This window comes from Scleropages formosus, chromosome 23 (assembly GCF_900964775.1).
Source record: "Scleropages formosus chromosome 23, fSclFor1.1, whole genome shotgun sequence".
NCBI lineage: Eukaryota > Metazoa > Chordata > Actinopteri > Osteoglossiformes > Osteoglossidae > Scleropages > Scleropages formosus.
Window position 1 is genome coordinate 1424011 of NC_041828.1, and position 19496 is coordinate 1443506.

General features: G+C 54.2%; 2 protein-coding genes across 4 annotated transcripts; both read left to right on the forward strand.

Moving 5' to 3' along the window:
• Positions 1-366: 366 nt before the first annotated feature.
• c19h1orf216 (chromosome 19 C1orf216 homolog) lies at positions 367-3021 on the forward strand. Of its 3 annotated transcripts, none has more exons than XM_029248377.1 (2): positions 367-583; positions 1451-3021. In XM_029248377.1, the coding sequence occupies exons 1-2, from the start codon at positions 435-437 to the stop codon at positions 2541-2543; spliced, it is 1242 nt and encodes a 413-aa protein (XP_029104210.1). In that variant the 5' UTR covers positions 367-434; the 3' UTR covers positions 2544-3021. The 3 variants fall into 3 exon arrangements, with proteins under 3 accessions (XP_029104210.1, XP_029104212.1, XP_029104211.1); XM_029248379.1 differs by lacking the exon at positions 367-583 and adding an exon at positions 590-726; XM_029248378.1 differs by lacking the exon at positions 367-583 and adding an exon at positions 809-838.
• A 7687-nt stretch (positions 3022-10708) lies between these two features.
• psmb2 (proteasome 20S subunit beta 2) lies at positions 10709-19327 on the forward strand. Its single transcript, XM_018747786.1, has 6 exons — positions 10709-10947; positions 14914-15036; positions 15336-15406; positions 18216-18378; positions 18593-18642; positions 19089-19327. Exons 1-6 carry the CDS (start codon positions 10857-10859, stop codon positions 19194-19196), a joined length of 606 nt encoding a protein of 201 aa, XP_018603302.1. The 5' UTR covers positions 10709-10856; the 3' UTR covers positions 19197-19327.
• The last annotated feature ends 169 nt before the right edge of the window (positions 19328-19496 follow it).

Sequence of the window (19496 nt, forward strand, 5' to 3'; positions counted from 1 at the left end):
CCTCCTCCACCACCGCCGCCGCCTCTAATCTCCATCCGTCAGTGTCGCCGGCTCCTCTGCTCGGCTTCGCAACCCCGACATGATTTTGCATGTGACGGGGCCTGGGGCGGGCGCCGCGTTTGATGTATTTTTCATGCGAACGGGCTGCCGTTGAGCGGGGGGCGGGTGCTGGGGGGTGCGCTGGGGACAGCTCCGGGGTACAGCACTTCAATAGGGGGTGTTGTCGGGCTGCGGAGACGAGGAGGAGGCTGTGCTGTTGCCATGGGCGATGGCTTGTCATGGGACTGGAGAGGGAGGGAGGCGGGGGGGTTGTTATCCAGTATGCAGGCAGCGCCCCCACACCCTCAACACACAAACAAACAAACGTGCGGTACCGCAGAAGAACAGGCCGTCATGGGTGTTTATGATGTTGCACGAGACCGTGCGGCGTACAAATGCAATGCTCTCGCGCCTTTTCCTGCGCACCTCCAACTTTTACCACATTACATGAGGTGCGGGCGCGCGCGCGCGTTCATAAAGCTGCTGGAGAGACGGGAAGCGCCGGGGAAGGAAGCTGCTCGGCGGTCCTCTCCCACACGGGGAAGTGAGTCACTGTGACAAGGGGGGAGGGGGGGGAGCGGGGCGAGGAGGAGGAAGAGGAGCGCAGATAAACATCAGCCGCCACTGCAGCAGCGCCAGGAGAACAAGGAGCCTCGTGTGCCGCCGCAGTTCGCAGTAAGAAACGCGGTAAATAAAGCTGTCAATCGATGCGTTACGTAACGGGGACACGACTTAAAGGGCGCCGCTCCGGGTGGCGCGCGCGGCGCGCGGCGCTCGGCTCGCGGACGGCGGACATGGGGTGAGGGGATCGATCGGGTCCCGGTCGAGCACCGGACGAACCCGCGCCTTTTTCCGCCTTCTTTCTCACGCGCCCTGGACCTGCGGGTCCACGAGACGCGAGCGATTTCTTGTGCTTTTTCGTCACCTTTCGCGCTCGCGGTGGCGTTTAAACGAGTGACGTCACCAGCTGTCAGACCACGGAGGGACGCGCCGCGTCTCGGACTCTGGCGCCGTTATGTAAAGCGGAAGTGTCCGGTGTGCGCGCTCCTTGGTCTTTGCCTTGTTTTTCGGCGCTGTTCTAAAGAGGACACTGTCCTTCAGCACCGGGGGGGGGGGGGGGGTGCGGCGATGTAGCGCCCCAACGGTGGCACGGTGACGTCAGAGCGGCCTACCTCGCGCTGCAGTGTGCGGTTTTCCGCCAAATGACCGGGATGATGGACTTTGCTAACGGGAGATGGGAAATGAATCGAGTTTTTTTTTAGTTTTCATCATGGAGAAGGAAATTCAGTGTGTTTCACTTTATTGCCGTTGGGTGGTGTTTACTGGTGTGTGTCTGTGGTGTTTACTCCTTTACCTCGGTAAACTCACTCCCCCTCCCTCCCGCTGTCTCTGTCTCCTCCTGCGTCCACAGAGCCACCCAGTCCCAACCCAAGAGAAACATGTTCGCGGTTCAGCAGGAGCGTCCCGCCAACCCCGTGTTCGGAGCTCAGGGAGCAGGGGCCGGGTCCTCGTCCCTCCGTCTCCACGGCAACAGCCTGCACAGGGCCAGCAGGAAGGACGGCAATTTCAACTTCCTGGGACACGAGGATGAGGTGCTCGCGGGGGACGAGAACCGCAACCAGCTGCGCCTGCGGCTCCAGAGCTCCCAGGGACGCGAGCTCTTCCTCCCCGCGACGCACCTGGGCTCCGGCCTCCTGTCTCCGCTGTCGCGCCTGCCCTCCTGGAGTCCCCTGGAGCCCCTGCCCGAGGTCGAGGTGGGCGAGGACGGCTGCGGCAGGGTGCCCCCCGAGGGGGCCGAGGGCAGAATGGAGGAGGAGACGGGGAGGGGGACGGAGGACAAAAAGGCGGGCGAGCAGGATATGGAGGGAGGGGACGAGGACGAGGACGAGGAGGACGGGGCGGAAGAGTGGGCCGAGAGCGACTCGGAGTTCGACTTCAGCTACAGGTCCAGCAGCAGCAGCAGCTCTCTGAGCCTGGAGGCCCGAGAGGATCCTGGGAAGGCGGGGCTCGCCACCAAGTGGGAGCGTGTCTGCGTCGGGGGGACTGCGGGAGGGGCCACGGAGGAGGCGCCGCAGCGGGTCGCTGTGTCCAGGAGGCGCGGCAGCGCCGGAGATGGCCAGAGCCCCGCGGAGAGCAAGAGGCGTGAGGAGGGACGCCTGGACGAGGACCTTTCCTCGGACTCGGACTCGGATTCGGACGCGGACGCGGACGCGGACCCGGACGCGGACCCGGACCCGTGCGCTGACCTGCCCGAGCTCATGGAGGCCGTGTGGACCCTGCAGGACTGGGAGAAGTTCAAGGCCCAGGAGATGGAGAGGCACCAGGTGCAGCTCACCATGTACCGGCGGCTGGCGCTGATCCGCTGGGTGCGCTCCCTGCAGGGCCGAGTCCAAGAGCAGCAGAACCGCCTGCAGTCCAGCTTCGACGTCATCCTCACGCACAGGAAGGAGCTCCTCAGGATGGGCGTGAGCGTGGCCCCGCCCACCGCTGCCGTCAGCCAATAGCAGGCAAGGGACGGGGACCGGGCCTGGCGCTCAGCCCTCCAGATGGCCGCAGAGACAAGTAGCACTGTGGTTTGGACGTTCGCACGACGAGGACCCTCTTTGTCTCAGGGAGGGTCGGGAGGACCCTCTTCGGGAGACGCTCCCAAGATGCTTCACCTCACAGTCTCGTCCCAGTCGCTAAAAGAGCGGCGCGTTTTCCGGTGTGTTTGCCGCCACGTTGGACTTGTGTTCCGAAGTCCTTCCTGCGTCCGCTGACATGAGACGTCGGCGCCTCCTTCAGTCTGTCTGTCCCGTCAGGGAAACTCTTGGGCTGAACCTGCTCGACCCCCTTACCCTGTTCACAAGTGTAACGCATATCGTATTGGAAAGTGAATCACATGTATCATCTTTAATTAAAAAAATATATATATATATGTCTATAAATGTTGCTTATTGTATGCCTGAAAGTGTGTCCTTTTGTCATGTAATAAAACATTGTCCAGCATCTGTGTGTGTGTGTGTGTGAGGCTTCACCCCGCACTCATTTCCTGAAAATAATGTCTCATGACTGTGAGGACATTTCATTATTCTGTCTTCAGCACCTCTGTCCCAAGCAAATGACGGCATTTACAGCATTTTACCCATGTATACAGCAGGGTGTTTCCACTGTGTCAGTTCAGCGTCAGGAGGATCAGGACCCAGGACTCTCAGATTAGGTCACTTCGCCGCCCCCCCCCCCAACCCGCTGCGCAGGTGACGCCTTTTCTAACCGACAGGCTCATTTCCTTATGACTCCAAAAGGAAGAAGCTGCTTATTGATATTTATGGGACGAAGCACGTGCCGGCGGTTGTGCTGGTGACGCGCGAAAGAACAGCCAGTGTCCAAGTTGATGTCCCTCAGGGTCCACGTCCTCGGTGCCCTCTGAGCCCTGTTTCCCACCTGACCCCCTCTGTTCCTCTGTCACGCGGCTCGCGCGTTCTGCCCTCATCGCGGGGTGTGGGTGGGGGGCTAATTACAGCACGAGCGCGGCGCGTTCCATCGCCCCGGGCGCGGGGCTGCTGGCCGGCGCGTGCGCGTGTGCGCAGAGATAGGGGGCGTCGAGCGGCTAATCCGCGCGCCGAGCCGCGAGCCGGGTCCCCGGGGCGATCCGACAGCCGGTGCCCGAGGGCCTCGGGGTGCCTTCGACCCGCGTCCAGCCGCGCTCGGGAGCCAGAGACCCCGGGGCGGGTTTGGATAATCCGCCCCCTCCGGGTGATGGGTTCGAATCCGGAGAAAAAGATGCCGGCTTATCAGTGCGTGCTGGAGGCGCGCGCGGCGGCGGCGAGACTCGTGCAGGGGTGTCGAACAGGAGCGAACACACGGATCCCCTGCACGTGGCGACGGAACAATGGCACCCTGAAGTCTGTGTGTGTATGTGTGTGTGAGAGAGAGAGAGAGAGAGAGAGATACACAATCACACACGTGCTGAGCGCGTTGAAAAGGCGCTTCGAGGAGAAACTCGACGCACCTGAGGGCACGTGGCTCTTCCGAAGCCCGAGAGCCCGAGGTGAGACTGTGGTAAACTGTGGTAAAACAGCAGAAAACTCAGCTACTGTCTCGCGCGAACACAGACGCTGAACCCGGCCGGCGGGATTACCGAGGTTTACTACCCTAAATAAATTAGTTTTTAAGTCCTTTAAAGGAATTAGGGCTGAAGCCTTGCGAACTGTTGGTTGGTTCGTTGGCTGTTGGTTCGAATCTCACTTCCGCACTAGTATCTAGCGGTTGAGCAAAAATTTAAGTAGTAAAAATACCCTGCAGTAGTGTTTAAATAACTGAAGAGCTAATTGTGTCACGTTGCAGTTCTCTTTGGACAAACAAAGGTGCCAAATGAAGAAGAAGATGATGATGATGATTGGTTCCAACCACTTTATACCCCGTTTCTGTTTTGACTCCATGTCCATCTTATTGACTGAATTCTGCATTTTGCACCAAGTTTCACGAGAGCGAAACACGTCTCTTCCTGCGGCGCGTGCGCGTTTTTCCCGCCCTTCCCTTGTCACGAGCTCCTCACCTCGCGCGCGACCCGCAGTCAGCGTCGCTGTATAATGGCGCTTCCGCGCGCCGCACCGACCCGCGAGTCACGCGACCCCGGGGCGCGAGGAGGACCCCGCTGGGCGCGAAGCGCGCGCTAGGGAGGCCCGCGGGACACGCCGCTGTTGCACCCCACCCCCCCAACACACACACACACACACACACACACCCCGACGCCCCCAGCCGCTCCGAGCCGCTAATTTAGTCGTTAAAACGAGGCGGAAGAAGCTGCTTTAACGCTCCAGAAAGAGCGTCGCTGAAAGCTGCGCCCCCAACACCCCCCCCCAAACCACCTCCACCCGCCGACCCCCAAAGGTGTGTCACCTGAGTGCGCGGATCTCCTACCCAGAATGCACCACAGCCCGTCACAGTCCAGCTCTATGGAAGACAGAGAGAGTGGCCAGCTGGGGGGGGGGCGGACCTCACCCCCTGAAGCAGGTGACAGTGACAGCGACGGTGAGCCGATACAGGTGTAGTTTCATTGCCAAACACTGGAGGGCGGTAGAACACGGTAAAACAAGGTGTGCTGGCGCTGATCACACATCCCAGGTGCAGCCTGACACCTCCCACCCACCCCCCTCCACTGGAGTCCAGAACTTCCTCCCCACCTGTGGTCTGACCCCCCCCCAGTCCCCCAGCACTCGGTCGGCATGGAAACAGGGGGCAGGTTTCTGTACAGAGTGACCCGGAGGAGACGGGGGGACGAGTGTCCGTCCAAGTCGTCCAACAGCGGCGCAGATCCAGGCTCCAGAAAAGAAATGAAGCTCCATCCTGACATGAGGGACGAGACATACTGAGCGGGTACACTGCGGATACTGTGTGACTTTACCGCGGTAAATGGTCACCGCAATGTCGTGCACAATTATTTTATATTCATATGAGAATAAGCAGAAAAGCAAAATGCAAAAATCCTCTCCTCTCCAGGAAGGAAAATGAACCAATCATGTGATAGTGATGCACGAGGGGTGAATTTACTCTGTACGGTGTAAAAATCTGAAGGAGGGAAACATGGGAGGTCAACTTAGGCCACTATGTTATTTCATTAATGTCACTTGTATTCCAGAAAAACAGGTAAAAATGGTCCAGATTATACAGTTTCATGTCCTCGCACACACACACACACACACACACACACACACACACACAGAGGGCAACTTGCCCTGTGTGTGTGTGTGAACAAAGAATAAAAATGGACTCGATGGACTCAGATGAAAATATGAAGGAGCACAAATGCAGCCACGGAGGTGAGTGACGCGGGTTCGAATGTCCCTATCGATGTGTGTGATCGGAGGATCTAACAGCCGGGTGCTTGAAAGACGCTGCGCAGTTGGCCTGTGTGTCGGCCACAAAGAGCGCTAAGTCTTTTAAGCGGAACAGTGTGTGTGATCCTGAGAGTGAATGACGAACGTGAACGAGCAGCACGAGGAGTCAGAGAGAGAGGGGGAGAGACACACACACACACACACACGGAGCAGATGGGAAGTTAACAGGATGGGGGGTAAGAAGCACAGCACAATGGCACCAGAAACACACACTGCTCAACGGGTTCCAGAGGGGGATGGGGGGGTCTCACAGGTACTTTACACACTCCCCAACTCACCTTCGTGGAAAGTTCTGAACCACAGAGGATCTAGTCGATCTCAGACATCGATCCTCGAAGACTCGGGAGATCTGTGTCTTCCGGAATGTTCCAGAAGGTCAAAGCGAGTCCAGCGGCTCCGCACGTGTGTGAAAGGAAACTCCTTCAGGCGAATTGTGGCCCGAATGTGTCGCTGCTTCCGTGTTCTGTGTCTTTGTGCAAATGTGAAAACCCCATTATGAGCTGCTGTAAAGTGACTTTACTGCACTGTAAGAACACGGTACTTTTACCTTTCTGTAACAGTGAGAGAACACAGGACACCACGCTTTGTGGTCCAATATACATTTTTTTAAATAGTTCTGCTAATTATGTAATTTTCAATGGAAACATCTAACTTTCTTCAGGAAAAATTGAATATGGAGCATTATTATTATTATTGTTGTTGTTGTTATTATTATTATTATTGTTGTTGTTGTTGTTATTATTATTATTATTATTATTATTATTACTGTTGTTTTGTTGCATTATTTGTAATTATTATCATATCTTTATTGTTTTCCTGCTCAAGACAAACTTCTTTAATATCCTCTTTTACTGTGATTGTTGGCTCCTGACAAGTTCAAGAATCATGGAAATTGATCCCAAAAAAACTAACAGATAAAGAAAAGTTGAACAAATGGAATAATAATATTTAGTCAGAGATGGAGCTGAAAAATATCAATAATAACAGGCAATAACTGGCAGGACCGTGAGCGAAACACTGCTTGTTAAGAACGGTCCCATTTGCTCGTTTTCGGCTCAGATTTCACACTCGACCGGTGACACCGCAGCGCCTCGTTTACCGTGCGCATACGGCGTGTGTGAGCGCGTGCATGTGCGCGCGTCCTGAGCGGCCCAGGAGTCGGGCGTCGAACCCGAGGAGCCTCGCGGTCGGCCCGGGTTCAGCTGCGTCGTCTGCTTTAACCAGCTAATAAATATGAAAACGGCCGGTTTAAACTTTTATTCGGCGGCCGCCTGAAAGGATTACGGCCGTCTATAGAGTGCCATGTAAATCCCGCAACCTCATAATGCCCAATGTTGTCTCATAAAAATGTGTCGGACAAAGGTTCGAGAAAGGGGCCTGTTTCACGCATAAAGGGTTTTCAGCGGGCCACATTGAGCGCGGGCCGTTCTCGCCACGCCCCGGGATTATCGCGCCGTCCGTGAAAGCGCGAGCCCCAGCGGCAGGTGCGCACGACAGGCACGGGGGGTCGCGAGGCCGGCGCGGGCGCGAGGGGGAGCGCGCAGCTGCCGCGAGGACGGCGCCGGGAGACTGTCACTTCCATTTCTTTTGCTCTCTTTCACCCCTTGAGATGAAGCGATCTCTCGTGCCCGGGTCCGCTCCCAGTGTCGGGGAGCAAAGCGCCACTAAACGGCGACACGAGGGGAACAGAAGCAAGTGGGGGCCGGGCGGGGGGGGGGCGGGGGCCACCGTGAAATCGCAGATTAGACTGAGGAGAGGAGCCCTAATACCGGCCTGGGTGGGAATGGGTGGGAGTGGGTGGGAGTGGGTGAGAACGGCCCCTCAAAGCCCATTGTACGGCCAGCGGAGTTAACACTCACACGCACGCACACCCTCACAATGCGCCCTTTTCTCCCGCTTCCCCCCTTTGTTTGCTCAAATAAGTCACTTTAAAGTCACATTTTCCCTCCAATCGAGATTATTAATTATTATCATCTGGGGGCTCCTCTCATGTGAATGCATGAGCCCCTGGACTGTGGGCCTATGGAATAAATAACAGCCAGTGCTTACAGCTCCTCGGTACTTTTCTGTGGAGGGAAGGAGGCTTTAACTTGCCCCGAGGCAGGACCCCCACCCGGACCCCCCCCCACGGCATCACCTCAATGCCTAATCTCAGCAGCCCGAGGTCTGTGTCCCGCTCAGTTGAGCGCAGCCCAGGGCTACGGCTTCGTAATCCTTCCTCGCATCCACACCGGGGTCCCGAAGGGGTTCCGCCGAAGCCGGAGCTGTTGTGCAGCGTCAAAGTTCTCGGAAAACAACGGCTCTCGCTGTACCTTAGCGTATCGGGCCCACCTTGACAGTATTATTATTATTATTATTATTATTATTATTATCATTATTTCCTCTGACACCTACAAGGGCAGCCATGTGCACTGTACTCTTTATCCCTTTACACAGCTGGGTAATTTTTACTGTATCAATACACAATAAGTGCCTTGGTCAACGGGACTACAGCGGGAGATTGGATTTGAACCCGAGTCCTTTGTTTGCAAAGCAACAGCTCTACTCACGACGACAGCTGCTGTCCTCCAGGAGACACGACATACAGGTGCTTCGATTTGCATGATGCTTCTAATGAATTCCGGAATGTGCGGACACCCTTCTGGACGTTATGAGAACGTGTCATGTATTGTAAGCTTTTGACCCTGAGCCCTCTCTCTGTCTCCGTGGACCCTGCACTCTCTCTACCTGCACGCTCTTGTGACCCCGTGCGCCTCACAGAGCCAAAAAACCGAAAAAGTGGGGCGATGGGCCTGCGGAGCAGAAGCAAACCTGACGCTGTTCCCAGGATTCACTGTTTTATCCGAAACTCAGGAGGATTTCGCCACGTTTAATAACCGCAGATCACTGCGAGCGCGTTGTTCGCGAGCTCCGCGTCTCTCCAGATCGGGGCGTAAACTAAGGTGCTCGCAGCAGCTCCCCCGAGTGTGCAGCTGGGTCTATGGGTCCTACAGCAGGAGAGGCGATTCGAACCCTGGACCTCATGAGTCCAAGGTGACAGCAGTCCCCGCTATGCCACCCGTTGCCCGTTTCCTCATCCTCTCTCTGGGAAGAGATACACATGAAAAGAGAGTGTGCTGGATCACTTGGGCTCACCTGGGGCTCCGTCCACCCCCCCGGGCCTGCTGGGCCAGAGCACCACCCACCCGGACCAAGGTGTGGCGCAGGTACACAAACTGTGTCGGAGAGGGGGTCGCGTTCCGGCGTCTCATCTATAGATGTTCCGAGCAGATACCGGCAGTGCCGACGCGTGCAAGTGTGTGTCGCAGCATGTCTGCTCGTGTTTGTGTGTCACTGCATTAACAGCCCAGGCTCCCGAGCCCAGAGGCCATTCCTGTGTGCGCTGCCGATAAAAGGGAAAGGGAGGAAGTGAGCGGTGTGTGTGTGTGTGGGTGTGTGTGTGTGTGGGGGGGGGGGTGACCCCACAGCACTGACAGCTTCCTCATTGTCAGAGCTCCTGGATCACGTCCCCACCGGGCTTCAGCTCGTGCTCCCTCTCGTCCTCCTTTTTCCACCCCCCCGCACCCCTGTCTCTGCGCTCTTCTCTCTTTCTCACTGCGGGTCTTGGCTCGGTAATTAAGAATGGCCTCTAAGCACAGGAGTGCGGCACGAGCGCGGCAGATGAAAGCAAATGATTAAAATAATTAGGGGCCCAGAGCTGACGAGCCGGAGCGCGGGGTGGCCGCTGGACATTTGTCTCTAATTAGTTAATTAATCTGAATGCAAATGATGAGCCCTAACCGAGCAGTCAGGCGGCAATTGGCATGAAAGAGAGACGCGGCGAAGGAGACGGAGACAAGAGCAAAGAGACAGAAAATAAGCAGGGACCGAACCATCCGTTGCCGGGGCGCTGCCACCATGGGAAGGTGGCTCCGCATTTTTAGGTCACGCGCCGTATTCGCAGGGCGGGGTGTGCGGACGCGCCGAGTGGCGTGGATGTGGACGCACTTTGTGCTTTCAGACACACACACACACAGGAACGGGGTGGAGAGTGTGTTCTGCCCACAGAGGTTGTGCTCAGGACAGGATACCACTCGCACACACACCAAGGCCACCCAGAGACACCAGTTCACGTGAAACACGCCTCTTCGGGGCGTGTGAGGAAACCCACGTGAACACGGAGGACACGCGGAAGCCACACTCGCTGTGCTGGATTCGAACCCACGCTGGAGCAGCTGCAGGGCGCTAACGCTACCTGCTGTGCCGTCATGTCGCTGGGAATATTTGCCAATATCACTTTATAAATCATGTAAAAAAAAGTTATTTAATTTTCATCTGTTTATTTTAGATGTTTGGGTTCAAACCTCCCAAACATCCAGTGAAGTCACAGAACAAAGCTGAGACATTTTTAAAAATACCAGAAAAGAAGGCTAGAGGCTTACTAAGTATAATTGTAGGAAAATACTAGCTAAGGATAAGCAGCACATATTGCCGCCTGAATTACATACAGAACAGTATCACCTGGGCTACAAAATAAAATATATTTATTCAATGCGCCATTATATATTATTTTCACTGACATTTTTCTTTAATTGCAGGTGCTGTGATGAATTGAAGACAAACTTTACAATCCTGCAAATTTAAAAAAAAAAAAAATGTAAAACTGATATCCGTTCTGACCATACACATATTTTAATATTTCCCCGTCTGTACTGTACTGTATACCGTGTTTTTGGGACTCTACTGTATTTCGTTTTGCGAAAGGATGCGTCGCGCGAGCCCTGCGTCATCGCCCGCTCCGTGACGTAATATTCCCGCGACGGCCCTCCATATTTGCTGTGTAATATTAGAGTTCGCGAGGTGCGGCGAAGAGAAATACTTTTTGTATGTGAGGAGGTAGTTGTTTAACACTTTTTAGTTTGAGTCGAGCGCAGATTAAGAATTAGAAACATCTCTACTATGGAGTATTTGATTGGAATCCAGGGTCCGGACTACGTGCTGGTTGCGGCCGACACGGTCGCGGCAAGTAGCATCATTCAGATGAAACACGGTAAGGACTGGAATGGAAAACAAACTTATCCTTAAAGTTTAGTTTAGTGGCTGCGGGGGTGTAATTCCGTGTAAAAGCGCGATACAGTTTGGTGAATAGACAGGCCCGAGTTCACTCTGCGGCTCGTCTAGTTGGTGAACTTGTATATAATAAAATGATCTTAATTGGCTGAACTTACTACTTAGTTTCTGCCTGCTCTGTTGGGCCGCGTGGGAACGTCTCTTGTCAGGACAGGTGGACGTGTACATATGGAAGTATGCAAACATGCAGCGCTTACTTTATTCTTTAAACGTAAATACATAGAGATAGAAAACGAAAGTGAAAATGAGTGAATGACTTGAAGAGGCCGGAGCCGCTAAGCAGACAGAGTATATCTGGTGGACAGTGAGAGGGGACTTAAGACTGGTGGATGGCGAAAGCCGGAAAGGGGAGCAAAAGACTAGTGGTGGACGGCGAAAGCCGGGGACCAAAAGATTAGTGGTGGACGGTGAGAGGGGACCAAAAGACTAGTGGTGGACGGCGAGAGTGGACTAAAAGACTAGTTGACAGCGAGAGGGGACTAAAAGACTAGTGGACGGCGAAAGGGGGGAGTAAAAGACTGATTGACGGCGAGAGGGGACTTAAAGACTAGTGGTGGACGGCGAGAGGGGACCAAAAGACTAGTGGTGGACGGCGAAAGTCGGGGACCAAAAGACTAGTGGTGGACGGCGAAAGCCAGGGACCAAAAGACTAGTGGTGGACGGCGAGAGGGGACCAAAAGACTAGTGGTGGACGGCGAAAGGGGACCAAAAGATTAGTGGTGGACGGTGAGAGGGGACCAAAAGACTAGTGGTGGACGGCGAAAGGGGAGCAAAAGACTAGTGGTGGACGGCGAAAGCCGGGGACCAAAAGATTAGTGGTGGACGGTGAGAGGGGACCAAAAGACTAGTGGTGGACGGTGAGAGGGGACCAAAAGACTAGTGGTGGACGGCGAGAGTGGACTAAAAGACTAGTTGACAGCGAGAGGGGACTAAAAGACTAGTGGACGGCGAAAGGGGGGAGTAAAAGACTGATGGACGGCAAGAGGGGACTAAAAGACTAGTGGTGGACGGCGAAAGTCGGGGACCAAAAGACTAGTGGTGGATGGCGAGAGGGGACTAAAAGACTAGTTGACAGCGAGAGGGGACTAAAAGACTAGTGGACGGCGAAAGGGGGGAGTAAAAGACTGATGGACGGCAAGAGGGGACTAAAAGACTAGTGGTGGACGGCGAAAGTCGGGGACCAAAAGACTAGTGGTGGACGGCGAAAGTCGGGGACCAAAAGACTAGTGGTGGACGGCGAGAGGGGACTAAAAGACTAGTGGACGGCGAAAGGGGGGAGTAAAAGACTGATGGACGGCGAGAGGGGACTAAAAGACTAGTGGTGGACGGCGAGAGGGGACTAAAAGACGGACGGCGAGGGGACTAAAAGACTAGTGGTGGACGGCGAAAGTCGGGGACCAAAAGACTAGTGGTGGACGGCGAGAGGGGACTAAAAGACTAGTGGACGGCGAGAGGGGACTAAAAGACTAGTGGACGGCGAAAGGGGGGAGTAAAAGACTGATGGACGGCGAGAGGGGACTAAAAGACTGGTGGATGGCAAGGGGACTAAAAGACTAGTGGTGGATGGCGAGAGGGGACTAAAAGACTAGTGGTGGACGGCGAGAGGGGACTAAAAGACTAGTGGTGGACGGCGAGAGGGGACTAAAGACTAGTGGTGGATTGCGAGAGGGGACTAAAAGACGGACGGCGACGGGACTAAAAGACTGGCGGATGGCGAGGGGACTAAAAGACTAGTGGTGGACGGCGAGAGGGGAGCAAAAGACTAGTGGTGGACGGCGAGAGGGGACTAAGACTAGTGGTGGACGGCGAGAGGGGGGAGTAAAAGACTGATGGACGGCAAGAGGGGACCAAAAGACTAGTGGTGGACGGCGAAAGTCGGGGACCAAAAGACTAGTGGTGGACGGCGAGAGGGGACTAAAAGACTAGTGGACGGCGAAAGGGGGGAGTAAAAGACTGATGGACGGCGAGAGGGGACTAAAAGACTGGTGGATGGCAAGGGGACTAAAAGACTAGTGGTGGATGGCAAGGGGACTAAAAGACTAGTGGTGGATGGTGAGAGGGGACTAAAAGACTAGTGGTGGACGGCGAGAGGGGACTAAAAGACTAGTGGTGGACGGCGAGAGGGGACTAAAAGACGGACGGCGAGGGGACTAAAAGACTAGTGGTGGACGGCGAAAGTCGGGGACCAAAAGACTAGTGGTGGACGGCGAGAGGGGACTAAAAGACTAGTGGACGGCGAAAGGGGGGAGTAAAAGACTGATGGACGGCGAGAGGGGACTAAAAGACTGGTGGTGGATGGCAAGGGGACTAAAAGACTAGTGGTGGACGGCGAGAGGGGACTAAAAGACTAGTGGTGGACGGCGAGAGGGGACTAAAAGACTAGTGGTGGATTGCGAGAGGGGACTAAAAGACGGACGGCGACGGGACTAAAAGACTGGCGGATGGCGAGGGGACTAAAAGACTAGTGGTGGACGGCGAGAGGGGAGCAAAAGACTAGTGGTGGACGGCGAGAGGGGACTAAGACTAGTGGTGGACGGCGAGAGGGGGGAGTAAAAGACTGATGGACGGCAAGAGGGGACCAAAAGACTAGTGGTGGACGGCGAAAGTCGGGGACCAAAAGACTAGTGGTGGACGGCGAGAGGGGACTAAAAGACTAGTGGACGGCGAAAGGGGGGAGTAAAAGACTGATGGACGGCGAGAGGGGACTAAAAGACTGGTGGATGGCAAGGGGACTAAAAGACTAGTGGTGGATGGCAAGGGGACTAAAAGACTAGTGGTGGATGGTGAGAGGGGACTAAAAGACTAGTGGTGGATGGTGAGAGGGGACTAAAAGACTAGTGGTGGACGGCGAGAGGGGACTAAAAGACTAGTGGTGGACGGCGAGAGGGGACTAAAAGACGGACGGCGAGGGGACTAAAAGACTAGTGGTGGACGGCGAAAGTCGGGGACCAAAAGACTAGTGGTGGACGGCGAGAGGGGACTAAAAGACTAGTGGACGGCGAGAGGGGACTAAAAGACTAGTGGACGGCGAAAGGGGGGAGTAAAAGACTGATGGACGGCGAGAGGGGACTAAAAGACTGGTGGATGGCAAGGGGACTAAAAGACTAGTGGTGGATGGCGAGAGGGGACTAAAAGACTAGTGGTGGACGGCGAGAGGGGACTAAAAGACTAGTGGTGGACGGCGAGAGGGGACTAAAAGACTAGTGGTGGATTGCGAGAGGGGACTAAAAGACGGACGGCGACGGGACTAAAAGACTGGCGGATGGCGAGGGGACTAAAAGACTAGTGGTGGACGGCGAGAGGGGACTAAAAGACTAGTGGTGGATTGCGAGAGGGGACTAAAAGACTAGTGGTGGATGGCGAGAGAGGACTAAAAGACTAGTGGTGGATGGCGAGAGAGGACTAAAAGACTAGTGGTGGACGGCGAGAGTGGACTAAAAGACTAGTGGACGGCGAAAGGGGGGAGTAAAAGACTGGCGGATGGCGAGGGGACTAAAAGACTAGTGGTGGATGGCGAGAGAGGACAACAGACGAAATGAGTGTCCCATGGACAGTGAGACTGGAGTAAATCGAACTGGAACATTGCAAATAGAGTGTGAGCAGATGCAATACACTTCTGCTTTTGTGAGGGTAAAACTAGAATCTGTGTGTTTTAGTCGATGAGGAGAAGAGGCTAAAAGATGAGAAGATGTGCGACGTGGACACTAAGAGTGGCTGTCCCTCCTGGACAGGGTAACACTGACAGGCGGACATGTGTTTGGGACCATGCGTCACTAGGCTTCATGTGCTGTTTGCTCCTTGTGGCAGTAGGAAGCTGCGAGTGTGACGCTCGGTGTGCTGATGGCGCCGCGCGGACCCATGTCTCCCGTTTGCCTCCCGTCTTTAGACTATGACAAGATGTTCAAGCTGAGCGAGAAGATCTTGCTGCTGTGTGTGGGCGAGGCGGGAGACACAGTGCAGTTCGCCGAGTACATCCAGAAGAATGTCCAGCTGTATAAAATGAGGAACGGTAAGTGTCGCTTGCTTGCTTAATCACAGGTTGTTAGAGGTGCTGCCTTTGGACCCAAAGGTCGCAGGTTCGATTCCCACCTCTGGCTGTAGTACCCTGTAGTACTACGTTTGGTACCCTAAATTGCTCCAGTAAAATTACCTGGCTGTATAAACAGGTAAATAATTGAGGAGCTTCACATTGCAAGTTAAATCTATATAAATGTAAAAGAAACTGCTGGAAATGAGGTGCAAATTGAAAGTTTCCAGTCGAGCTTGTTTTTCTTGCATTTGCTGATGGAAGTTTTATTTCTTCCACAGGGTATGAACTAAGTCCTGCAGCTGCCGCAAACTTCACTCGCAAGAACCTAGCAGACTACCTCCGCAGTCGGGTACGTATGCCGGTGCCGTGGCTCCGCCCACTTGCCTCGTCCCTCCAGTGTCCCTCCATGGTTTCTGATTCGAAACAGATTAACTTGCTTTTCTTCCAAATACGTATTTCTCTTTGCTGAGCTGGTGAATTACGTTGTTAGATTGTCAGACTCCTTGATGCAGAGTGACTTACTGAGCTTACAGTTTTACACGCGTTACCCCGGTGAATTGCGTCCCGCCGAGCGAGACGCAGTCCGTATGTCGTGAGTGCGGCGCCATCGCCGCATCCTCGGTCTCAGAGGTACAGCGCACCTGGTACCGCAGCACCATGAGCCGTTCCCCTCGCGCTGTCGTCTGCGATGCCGTCCCCGTTCCCAGGCCTGTCTCCAGTTGCCGCTCTCGCTCTCTCTCGCTCATCTGGAAGCTGTGAGCTAATTTGTTAGGAAGCGTGTGGATGCTGCCTGTCACAATAGCAGAATGGGGAAAATAATTACAAAAAATAATTAGTGTGGCTGATGAGCGCGGGCTGACGAGGGATCTGGGTGCACCTGAGCGATGAAGGGGGCGGTTGAACCCGGGGGCCCAGGGGTCCACGCACTGTCTGATGATGGTTGCTTTGAGGGCCCCTCTGCTCGCGTCGCTCCCTGTCCGGGGCTCCGTGTGGGACCGTCGGTGTTCCGCACCTGTATGTACATGTGCGCGGTCGGGAATGTGACCGCATTTTACCTTCTGTGTTTACCACATTTTTTAGAGCAATACACCTAAAAGCTACTTTGATGAGTAGCTTTTAACTTGGCGTAATTTTTTTCACGTTGCTATTTACGATTGTTGTTCACGATTTGTGGTCGTGGGCCACGCTCTTATCTAATGTGTTTTTCAGGTGCTGTGCACACATGAGTTGCTTGGCATACGTGTAAACCTCCTGGGTCTCTGCACCCCCCCGAGGCCCGAGGGTGGAGGCTTTGTTCATGCGCTGTGTGTCTGTTGGGTCTCCGAAAAAACAACTGGCTTTGGTCCGATTGAGCAGACAGCTCGCAGCACCCAGACGAAGCAATGGTCATGGGGGATCTCAAAAAGCAGCGCGGACAGAGAAAGGAGCAGCAGGTGGCGTCGCACCTGAGGAGCCGAGTGCATGCAGAGCCTTTCTGTTCAAGGTGCTCCGTTTCTGAACGTATGAGGAAGGTTCCCAATTTCATTGATTGAAATGCCAGTCTGTGTAAGTGTGTACAGCACAGAAAGTCGCACTAAGCAAAGGTATCTCCTGAATGGGTAAATTGGTGTAAAAAGTAATAGCGGTGCGTTCCTGTCCTCTTTCGTCTCACGTGGCTCCGCTTGTTTTTGATGAGTAGCGTAGCGCTGCAGGCTGTGGGAGTGGAATGTGCCGGGGAGTGTGTGCGTGCACGAGACTAGCTCTATGAGTTCAGGTGCTAAGGATAACAAGCAGGCTGTTTCTGGCCCCTGGGGGGTAGATATTGAGGGGGTGGTAGGTGAAGTTAGGGAAATGGGTTGTGAAGGTGATATTGTGATACTTCTTACCTGTGAGACAGGTGGGGGTGGGTTCCGTCCCCAGGAGGCGACTGTGATGAGGACCCAGGGGTCTGATGAGTTCAGACACGGCCCTCCTCTCCTCCTCCTGCCTGCACACCAACGGCTGCTGCTGTTCCCCGTGGCCATGGAGGATGGACTCTGCTTTGGTTTAGTTTACCTAAACACCGGAGCCTCCTGTTATGATTGGTTGAGTTGCGCATTTTCAAAGACGGAAGCTTTTCCAAATTATTAGTAATTTTCGTTGCGTATTTACTTCCTAACATTTCTATTTGTAGTAGAGCAGATGTGATCCGTTTCGCCTCCACACTGATAAATGGCTATAAAGAGCTCCAAACAGAATGGAAGTGTTGGATAGAATAGGTGTTTCTGGAGGTGCCATTACTATTTTCATAAATTTTCAAATTAGATGAACAGTAATAAAAAGTAAGATTAGTCTGAGGATTTTATATTAACTATATTGAAGATTTTTACAGAACCCAATCAGTAAAGACGCTGAGGGACGTTTGTGTTGTTAACCTTTTGTTGATTCGGACTTAAGTAAACATGCCTTTGGAGTTATGAACAAATGGAGTTACGAACAACTCGGGGGAGGAGATGATAATGATGAAGGATGCTGTAAAGCAGTTTACTCCGGGGGCAGGGGGGTGAGAGGGAAGGAAGGGGAGAGGTTCTAATGAGTCCTGGCGTCACTCCAGGGCAAGGGGTGTGGGCAAAAGCAGCAGGGGCACAGGTTTTTCGGCAGATGTCACACTGCCTGTGACACCCCGACCGCCGACCCCTGACACCCGCCTTTCCTCACCCAGCATCTCTACGCTTTCACACCCCCGTCGCCGTTCTCGAGCCGTCTCCGCTACTGTTGTTGTTGTTTTTGAATTTCTCGTTTTATGGCGTTAATGAGAAACAGTGTTTCTTTGGAGGGGGACTGACTTTTTATTTTGGCCCATGAACCCCCCCCCCCCCCCACCACCACCACCACCAAGTGGAGGCATTCATTCGCAACTGAGGCGTCACTGCCAGGTGTTGGTGTGTTCAAGTGCTCGTCCGTCTCCGCGCTGCGACGGTCCTTGTGTCCGCGTTCTCCGCTCTCCGCTTCTTCCTGTGTCCGTATCAGCAGCTGCTCTTATGTCCTTTCCTAGGACCACAGATACGTTCCCCTCCCAGGTCAAAGGTCAGTGTGTGAGGTGAATGCGGTAGGTGCCTCACTACGGGATGCCAGGCCGGAGAGAGCACTACAGGATTGTCACGCCCCCTCCACACCCACGTGTGTTCTCCCCCACCCAGACCCCGTACCACGTGAATCTGCTGCTGGCCGGTTACGAGGAGGCAGACGGGCCGAGCCTCTACTACATGGACTACCTGGCGGCCTTGGCCAAAGCACCGTTCGCAGCCCACGGATACGGGGCCTTCCTCACCCTGTCCATCCTGGACCGGTACTATAGGCCAGGTAAGGGGTTGCCCCCTCCCCCTCCCCCGTCCTGGATGCACTGCCATAAATATGTGAGCTGTGCTTGTTTTTCCACTTGTGATACTGGTGATGAAAACAGAGTTGTCACTCTGAGCTGCAGCTTCCTGTAGGGTGAGAAAAGGTGTAGAGAGAAGGATGTGGATCTATTGTTATTGATATAATCTCTCTCTCTCTCTCTGTCGCTTCACCCTAGACCTGAGTCGAGATGAAGCTATGGACCTGCTAAAGAAATGTCTGGAAGAGGTCAGTGCCTCCTGCCACCGAGTGTTAGTGATAAATACCATGTATTTATGGTAATTTGTTGGTCAGTTGCTTTACTGTCTGGGTCCCAGACAGACCCTCTGCAACAAGCATTCGGTATTTCACACGGTCGCGTACACTGATGATGGCTGTCACAGCCAACAATATTCCACATGGCTTTTAATTCAGAATGGACACCTAGGTGTGACGTTACTCGGCTTGTTTCTTGGGCGGAGGGAGCGGGGAGGCGGGGGATGCCGCGGTGCTTGAAACCAGAGCACTCGTCTTGCTCCGTGGTCGAGGGACACGCGATCGCCATGGTGTGCTTGACCTCCTACGTGATCCAGCAGCCGATGCAAAAAGGGACTCAGAAATCGAGTGTTTTTTTTGCGCCTTTTCAGTCACTTTTCTTCCTCACCGCCTTCCTCTCTGTGCTCCGTCTCCTGCAGCTCAACAAGCGCTTCATCCTCAATCTGCCCTCCTTCAACGTGCGTCTCATCGACAAGGACGGCATCCACGACCTGGAGCGGGTGCCGCTGGGCCAGAAGGCCGCGTGAAAGACACGTTTTTGGCCGCTGAAACCCAGCACTGTTTTGTACCAGTCCGCTACGCCGTACCCCTTTTTACTGCAGTAAAATAATAAAATGCCACGTCTCGTCTAATCGCGTGTCTACCTGCCATTCTACTTCTCGTGTGACTCCACATGTACAGACTGACTAGAAATCAGTGTGTCGGTCTCTCTGTATGTGGGCACACACAAACTTCTGTCCTCACACACACACAGGTGATTAATAAACATTAAAACAGTCGCTTTTCAAAGCTCACCGGAATCTGACGGGAAGAGTAGCATATGTTCG